Source organism: Mus pahari, chromosome 1 (genome assembly GCF_900095145.1).
Source record: "Mus pahari chromosome 1, PAHARI_EIJ_v1.1, whole genome shotgun sequence".
NCBI classification, from domain to species: domain Eukaryota; kingdom Metazoa; phylum Chordata; class Mammalia; order Rodentia; family Muridae; genus Mus; species Mus pahari.
Genome location: NC_034590.1, coordinates 159,143,630 through 159,153,032, shown reverse-complemented (window position 1 = coordinate 159,153,032; position 9,403 = coordinate 159,143,630). Strand labels below are relative to the sequence as shown.

Sequence of the window (9,403 nt, the reverse complement as noted above, 5' to 3'; positions counted from 1 at the left end):
CCGAGTGCTGGGATTAAAGGCGTGAGCCACCACACCCGGCTTGAGTTTGAAGATTTAAGAGACAGTGTAAGTCCCAGGGGGAGCCGCTAGACACCACACTTAGAGTTCCCAAAATGAATCCTTTGAAAAACAGATGGAGCCTCTTAAAAAGTTATGTGAGTTAAGACAGAAAAAAAAAATTACTCGGGATATATGTTCACTCTAACGCTGAGGTGTACCAGCAGCAGGCCGTTACCAGAGGAAACTTTAAAACTGACTTCGGGAGGGCCCAGGGGGAAAATTGCCAACTAGCAGGTGGAAAAAGAATTCAAAGAAGCAAACCGTTCGCTGGGACAGCTATCTGAAGCCTCGAGGTCCAGAGACATGGCAGCAAATGGGTGACCGTGTGTATCATTCAGGCGAGAAAGGGGCAGAGTCTGTGGTGCTCTGCTGACATTAGGGGGATACAGCCTCATGGTGAAACTCATACAGAAATAAAATCCCTAGACTTCGGGTGACAGAATATGAAATTTACCAGAATGTATGACCATGTAAAATATATAGATGCCTAATGACACACACTCATGTATATAAAATGCATATATAATTATATGTAATATATATAATATATAATATAAATGCATATATATATATATATAATGCATGGTGGAATGACTAGGAAAGAGAGAGCTACAGTATTAGCAGGACATTCTAATAGGTTTCTCTACATGTATGATGGAAGGAACTATGCATTCTCGACCTGTATGATGGAATGAACAATGTATTTTTTGGCATAGCAGCCGATACAAACATAACATTTATCTCAACCACTCAGCCTGAGGTGGCTTCTTATTCTGAGGAAAAGCCCCAAAACAAGGTGCCATCAAATGACCCTTCATAACGCAGGCTCTGCATCCAATCCCTGGTCTCTTACTGTATCTGCCAATTTGCTGTGTCTTGCCCTCATTTAAATAATAAGATTTCTATATTTTAAGTTCCTCTAGGATCTTGTTTGCGTCTGTGACTTCCCTTCACCTGGTCCCAGTGTGTTGCACACAGTGGCCTTTAAACAAGTATTTGCTGACTTAATGACATGTGCAATAATTTTTTTCTTTGTGTGGCCTTTTTAGGGGTCTGTTTATATCTATACATTTGGTGCAGAGCTGCCTCTCGATAAACTCCTCGATGCCTGCGATGGGAAAGTGCAGGCCGTCAGCTTTATCACACCTGGAACCAAATACTTCCTGGTAAGAGACAGTGTACTGGGTGGGACACGATTAGGATTCAAGTTGTTGTGTTTCAAGGTTTAAATCCCTATCCATATGTAATTGGGTATCTTTAGACCAACCTTTGAAAAGCAAGTTTTTTTTTTTCAAAATCAACTTCAGAAAAAGAGATATTCTGAAAGGTCTTTATCAAAGAAGTTAGATTAACACTCCAAAAATGGAAGTTCCAGGCCCAGATAGGTTATCTGGTGAATTCTAGTAAACATTTAAGAGAAAAAAAAATTTTTTTTCCCACAGTACCATTTTAAATCTAGAAGCAGAAGATATCCTTCCCAGCTCCTTCTCGGATGCTTTTCTCTGACCTAAGCTAGTCAAAAGACGAGAAAAGGAAATGCCAACCCAGCACCCCCCGATGCAGACACAACACCCTCCACTAAATACCAACAGCACGCAAGAACAATTACACACCTTAACCGAGCGTGATTTATTTCCAGTATGCAATACTGAAACACCGATTCCGCATTAACCAGTCAGTTAATGTCATCCATATTACGGCTCAACAACATCTGTTACCTGCTTGTAATAAAAAATACTCCGAAAACAGAGTAGAGCCGCTCACGTAGGAATGTCTACAAAGTGTCTAATTCCTAATCAATATCACACTGGAAGTCTGAGCTCATACAATATGTTTGGTTTTGGTTTTGGTTTTGTTTGTTTTGTTTGTTTTTGTTTTGTTTTGTTTTCTGTAAAAGGTATACAGACTGGAAAGAAATAAAACCGCCTCTGTTTTCTGGTGACAAAATTGCCATCATAAAAAAAAAAATCATAAACAATCAAATTTTCAAACACCCCTAGTGTTGGGTGACCATGGCAAAGGTGTAGGAGAAACGGTTAAAACACAAAAAGATGAATTGTTTTCTTACATTACCAGTAGTGAGCAATTACAATTTGAAATACTACTTATGGTCACGCCAATACAATGAAGTAGGTATACATCTAATGAGAGAGAGGTAGGCATTCTATGTGAGAAGCTATAAACCCAGAGAAAGAACTAAACTGTTTTATTCTTTCCCCACCCAAAAAGTCTTTATTGACCCAATTATGTGTTAAATCACAAAATCTTTCACTTTTCTTTCAAGATGAAGTTTCTATCTGTAGACCAGGCTGGCCTTGAACTCTGACATCTGCCTCTGCCTCCAAGGCTGGTATTAAAACCTACCCGACTAGATACTAGCCCAAAACTTCTGCTTACTTCCAGGGAGAGTTCTTTTACTACATTTTTCCAACCAACTGTAGACCAAGTCATTGATGAAGGTCCCTTTACATGGCCCAAGAAAGAAAGAAAGAGAGAGAGAGAGAGAGAGAGAGAGAGAGAGAGAGAGAGAGAGAGAGAGGAAGGAAGGAAGGAAGGAAGAAAAAGAAAGGAAGGAAGAAAAAGAAAGAAAGAAAGAAAGAAAGAAAGAAAGAAAGAAAGAAAGAAAGAAAGAAAGAAAGAAAGAAAGAAANAAAGAAAAGAAAAGAAAGAAAGAAAAGAAAGAAAAGAAATCTAAGTACTTAGCAATGCTACAACTGCCCGGAGGCATCTTTAATTCTTAAGTAATCTCATTTTACAAAGAGCCCAGGCATGTTTGAACCTGGCCCCATGCTCTGCGGTACTGAGGCCACCTTCAGTGCACTCCTCCTTCTTCAGGATCTCCAAGGCCAGTGTCGCTATCCAATGGGAAAGGGGACCATGGGGTTAAATGATTGTCTTAATCTATGGCCAGCTGTCACCCTGACACGGAGACAGGGATAACAAGCTGCTGCTTTGTTAAGATGTCAAGTCTGACCAAAATATCAATGTTATTTTGCAAAGAAAAAAATTGATTGATTATAAAATTTGCATGGCAACACAATAAACAATCAAGATCATATGGAAGGAGGCATCAGTGAGGTACTGAGAAATAAGTACAGTTGAGCTGATGCTGCAACAATAAAGACTGGTGTTGGTGAAAGAATAAGATAATAGATAACTGTAATAGAAAACAGAGCCCACAGGTAAACCCACAGGTATATAATCAAATGACCTTTTTGGGTTTTAAACTTTCTTTTGAGAAAGGGTCTTGCTGAGCTGCCCAGGCTGGCCTTGAACTTACAGACTTCATTCCTCCACTCCCCCAAAGTGCTGGGATTCTAGGCAAGTGCTACTGCCATGCCTAACACAGTAAACTGGCATGTGACAAAGTAGCCAAGACAATTCAGTGAAAGTAATATCTCCTTTTCATCAAATGGTGCTGGGACAACTAGTTCCTGCACTTGCAGAACTTCCACACATGCACACACCTGCCCAAATATTTTGAACCTGGATGCAAAACGTATATATTCCCCCCCCCCAAAAAAAAATCAAAACTAAGTGTAGACAAACATAAAAGCAAAATTATAAAGTTATTAAAAGATGATGATAAAATCCATGTTACCTTGGGCTTGATGGCAAATGCTTTAACTACAGTACCAAATACAACCCGAGGAGGGATAAATCAGCAGGTTGCATTTGACTGGAACCTCTGCTCTGTGAAAAAAATAAAAATTATAAACATACAAACAAACTCCAGCATAGAAAGCCCTGGGCATATCCTCGGCTAGGAGAAGGAAAAGGCAAACCACAGACTGAAGGAACAGACATCTCTGCAACAGGGGTAGCTGACAAAGGACAGGGGACCCAAATCTGCAGAAAGCATGTGGGGTTCAAGAATAAGAAAGTGAACCATCTCATTCAGAAATAAAGGGGGAAAGCATGAATAGACTCTACACAAAGAAGGCATATGGACAGAAAATAAGTCTATGAAAAGATGCTGTAAACATCTGTCCTTAGGAAAGTGTGGCACCGTAATGCCACCCCCTGTTAGAATGTCTCAAATCTAAAGTTCTGGCAACGTCAAAGGCTTCTGTAGAGTAACCGAAGCACGAAGCGCTCGTTTGTTGAACGGAGGTGCGGCCAAGTTGGATTTGGTTTGTCAGCTTCTTTTAAAACTGAACAGGCACCATATGCTCTGGCGGTTATACTCCTTAGTATTTACCCAAATGGGCTGAAAATGTAATGCCATCCAAAGAATGAGACACACGTAAATGTTTACAGCAGCATTGTTCATAACGGCCCAGACTTGGAAAACAACTGAGGTGCCCACCATTCATCAGTGAATGCAGAGACTGTGCCACAGTCGCACAATGTGTCCTTGCTCGGTAATAAAAAAAGCAATAAAGCTGTCGGGCCACCCCAAGACTTGGACGGATTGTAAATGCACAGTGCTGAGTGACAGAAGCCAGTGTCGAAGAGCCTACACGCTGTACGAATCTAACAGGATATTCTGGAATAGGCAAAGCCATGCAGCCAGTAAACAGGATCAGTGGTTGTCAGGGGCGTGGGGAGGGAGGCAGGAACGACAAGAGGAGATTTCTAAGGCAGAGAAACTGTGTATGGGAGTCATTACACACTCATCAAAACTCTCAGAACAGCCGGGCATGGTGGCGCACGCCTTTAATCCAAGCACTTGAGAGGCAGAGGCAGGCGGATTTCTGAGTTCGAGGCCAGCTTGGACTACAAAGTGAGTTCCAGGACAGCCAGGGCTACCCAGAGAAACCCTGTCTCGAAAAAAACAAAACAAAACAAAACAAACAACAACAACAACAACAAAACCTCTCAGAACGAACAACACAAAGATTGAAGGAGCCCCGATGTAGAGTATAGAGTTAAGCAGTAGCTGTATCAGTGGACTTAGATGCTGTAGCCCAGGTCTGACCCAGCTCCTAACAGTGGAGAACTGTGGGAGTGGAGTGGGGGCAGGGTCTACTGTACTTTCTGCTCAAAACCTCTATAGTCCTAAAATATTCTAAAACTAAAATGATTTTAAAATAGCAATATATAGCTTGCTGTTTCTAGGTTTCATCATTATCATTAGGCGATAATCCCATTGAACTTCTAGGGGCTTTTTCTTTCATGTATGACTGTGGGGGAGTGTTTTTCCTGCATGTGTGACTGTGCACACCTATGTGCCTGGTACATGCAGAAGCCAAAGAGTGCATCAGATCCCTTGGAACTGGGCTGCAGAGTGTTGGAAACTGCCCTGTGAACATTGGGAACCAAGTCTAAATCCTCCAGAGGAGCAGACGGTGCTCTGAACCACTGAGTCATATTTCTAGTCTCCCATCTCACGGTTCCTAACCTAGTTATTATAGTATTTAAATCCTATTCAAGGTAATTAGTTTTATTTCTTAGTTTTTGTTTGGTTGTTTGGTTTGGTTTGGGTTTATTTGGTTGTTTGTTTTTTTGTTTTGAGACAGGATTTCCTCTGTGTAGCCCTGGCTGTTCTGGAACTTGCTCTGTAGACCAAGCTGGCCTTAAACTCACAAAGATCTGTCTCTGCCTCCCAAATGCCGGAATTAAAGGCATGTGCTATCACGGTCTGGCTATTCTTTTTTATATCTTTTTTTATTTATTATGCATTTATTGTGTGTGAGAGAGACAGAGAAAAGAGAGAGGGAGAAGGAGGGGGGACAGGAGAGGAAAGCTGGAGGAAGAAGTGTTAACTTGGGGGACTTGGTTCTCTTCATCTACCGTGTGGGTCCCTGGATAGAATTCAGGTCATCAGGTGTGGTAGCAAGTGCCTTTACCCACTGAATATATCTATACCTTGTAGCCCCGACTGGCAGGGGACTCAGCATATAGCTCAGGCTGGATTCAAACTCTCAGTGATCCTTGGTCTCTGTCTCCTGAGTGCTGAAGATAATTGTTTATAAAAACACAGGAGCCCAAGTATGATAGTTTGTGCCTGTGACCCTAGCACGATTAATCCTACCACAGTGTAACCCTTCAGAAAATAAGAGTCACTGTTGAATTTATAAATGACAGTAACCTATAGAAACAGTGTAGCTTTTAACTGACCCCCAGGTGAACGTACTAGTCAATCGATCAGCACGTACTCCCATCCAACTGTCGGTTCAGTGTACCTGTTTTCCTCCTACAGACACTCACGAGTTCGGGGGAAGTTTCCATTGTATCAATAGAAGACTGCAATTGTACAAGCAGGATTTTCCTGAAGACTCAAGTAAGTGTGCCCCATAAATCCATGCTTAAAATATGTATTCTACCTCCGCTCGCCTTTCAGTGTTCACATCCAGTGGTCTTTGGAAATCCTCCCTGCTGCATTGGTTCACATACAGAGGTAGAGTTTAAGAAGCCCCGATTTAGTCATACCCACATGCCATGGTGCCAAGCTCACATCACTGTACCCGAGTAGGGAACCAGAGGCCTCAAAGAGAATCTCCTCAGGGAGTACTCCCCGTGAACAGGAACACAGTCAATGCTACTCAACAAAAGCTCAGCCCTGAAAGAGGGGTCTCATTCATCCCTCTGAGGATGTCCCTAGGAATAATGGGACAGGGTTCTCTGTGGGTATCCAAGGCTTTCATTGAAGGACGACATCTGGGTGCTGGCTGGCAAACACCCACGATGTCTTTCTCAATATGCCATTGCCTCTGCAGAATCCACAATACATTTTGCATAAAATAATGTAAAAAAAAAAAAGTAAAGACCTACATAGTAATAGTGCTGGATTTCTTCTTCCTTTGCATCTTAGAAGGTAGGGGGAGGTTCCAGTCCTTCTCTCCTACAAATTAAAAATCTCAATTATAAAATACTTATACCAATTACATAAGGCATGATACTAAGCAAGTACCATGTCATACAATATTGCAAGTTGTAATTACAAGTCCCCTCCCTGAAAACGATGTTAAAGTCTTGTCTAAAAGGCCACAAAACATATAATAATCACATCATCTGTATGACAAAGGCGTGCATATATCAATTTCTATTAGAATTTCTAGAGCTAAAGGGGCATTACACACCATCAGACCCATTAGAGATCAGGTTTCTATTTGAAAACAAGAAGCAAGTATGTAACAAACCCCCCAAGGGGGGGGGTTATATAACTAGGGCTTAATCTGTTCCTCTTGGACAAGGCCAGATACGGCCACTGACGGAAGGTCTTGGTCAGCCTTCACTGAGCTCCAAACCAGACCTGAAACATGGTTGCGGTCCAGCCTGTGCTTGGAGAACCATTTCTTTATGGTAGATCCCACTGCACTACAGGGAAATGATCGCTGGAAAGACCAGGTGACTCTGGGGCCAAATATCTCTGCCTCTGCTGTAAGTGGTTCCCTGTGAACACTTGAGGCACGGCTCCCAGGGAGGCCAACCCAGCATCACCAGGGCTAGATGCCGGCACTGCCACCTGTAAGATGACATAAGGCTCCCTTGGCTACTGCTACTTAGAGAAGCTCACTATAGCTCTTAGAGGGGATGCTCCCCCAATTATCAATTGCTTAAGCGATTGGTCAGATTCAGGGATGTTGACTTTGTGTACAGAAATATCGACCAAAACAACTTTTCAGCCTTTTCAAAAATTGTAAGCTCCAGCCCGGCAGGCTTCTTGTATATGGAGCACCCTTCATTCTCTGGGGTTTATTCTTAAACAGGCAACAGCTCTGGCGTCCTCCCCTTCCTCCCCGACGGCTGCCGTGGGGACGATGGATGGCTATGTATACTTCCTGAATATCCTTGACGTGGAGTCCCCTCAGTTGATCCACCAGGCCTTCCTCTCCCAGTCACCGGTGAAGATACTGATGTAAGCGTCACCTGCATTAGCCACGCTATCATCAGACCGGCCTGTAGGGGGCGCGAGTAAAACAACCCTTGCTTTTCAGTACTACACATTTGGAACATTGACTCTGTCAGCATTCAAAAAAGTAAGAAGGCAGGTAGTGGGGAAAGTCCCTCTCACACAGTTCCCTCCCAGGAGCAGACAGTTACCAATTTCCAATGTCCCTTTTCAAAGACGTTCTTATCCGCTAGTAAACAAAATGACCAGTATGTGTGTTCACTTTCACGGTTTTCAAATACTGAGAGCAGGCTGGAATGCGTGCTCTTGTGTGCGGGTGCACTGAAGCATGTCGGAGGTCAACCTTGGGTGTGTGTGTTTCCTAGGATGCCATCCAGCTTGGTTTTGGGGTGTTTTGTTTTGTTTGGGGGCAGGGGGGTGTCTCTCACTGGATCTGGAACTCGCCAGTTGGGCTAGGCGGTTGGCCAGTGAGGGCCAGAGATCTCCAGCTCCCCAGCCCTGGAATCACAGTACACACGCCACTGTGGATTTTTTTTTTTTTTTCAGGCAGGCTCCGGGGCTCAAACTCAGGTTCTCGTGCTTGAAGGAAAAGAACTTTATCAACTGAGCTAGCTCCCCAGCCCCACCGGAGAATGCTCAACATTCGCGTTAGAGATGAGCCTCGTTCTTCTGGGTGGTGGCACAATATTCCATTATATATACACATTTCATCATTTTTCCCAAACAGTACATTGATGGACATAAAAATTATCCCAAGATTCTCAAAGATACTTCTACTATTATTATACAGAGTAATGAGTTTCATGGGCCATTTTCATGCTTTGTTCTCATCCACCACCACCACCACCCCACTCCACCCTTCCCCACCCTCCCCACCCCGCCTCGCCCGGCCCCTTCCTCCGTCCCCGCCCCACCCCATGCTTCCTTCCTCCCTTCCCTCCCCTTTTCCCCATGCTCTGCTCCTGTCCTGGTCTGGTTGGATCTGGGTCTCTGGTGTCATACTCAGCTCCCTCTTCTCCTGCCCCTCCCCACCCCTGCTAATCTCTTGCCCGCCTGCCTAGCTTCCCTCTCCCCCCCCCTCCACTCTCAAGCTCCTGTTTCCCCTTTTGCTGCCTCGAAAGACACATTTTCTGCTTTCACGGTTCATTATCCTCTCTATTTTGCTCCCCTGGGAGGCAGAGACAGATGGATCACTGAGTTCAAGGTCAGCCTGGTCGACCCAGTGAGTACCAGGACAGCCAGGGCTACACAAAGAAACCCTGTCTCAAGAAACAAAACGAAACAGACAGATAAGCAAACAACGCAGATTTTGTCTTTGTGAGTCTGGCCTATTTAATGACAGTTTCCAGTGCCAACCATTTTCTTAAAGATGTCATGATTTCATTTTTCTTTACAATTATTTCTCTGTGTCTTTCTTTTATTGAAAATAGACTTTTTCAAACAATATATTCTCAGCCGGGCGTGGTGGCGCACGCCTTTAATCCCAGCACTCGGGAGGCAGAGGCAGGTGGATTTCTGAGTTCGAGGCCAGCCTGGTCTACAAAG

At 43.6% G+C, this 9,403-nt stretch overlaps 1 protein-coding gene across 1 annotated transcript in view; it reads left to right on the top strand.

Moving 5' to 3' along the window:
- The window catches only part of Cfap43 (cilia and flagella associated protein 43), a 91,207-nt gene that overhangs the window by 24,227 nt on the left and 57,577 nt on the right, over positions 1-9,403 (top strand). The window contains exons 9-11 of the mRNA XM_021217241.1: positions 1,110-1,226; positions 6,206-6,286; positions 7,716-7,864. Of these exons, the coding sequence (XP_021072900.1) occupies positions 1,110-1,226; positions 6,206-6,286; positions 7,716-7,864 (347 nt within the window). The remainder of the gene's footprint in view (positions 1-1,109; positions 1,227-6,205; positions 6,287-7,715; positions 7,865-9,403) is intronic.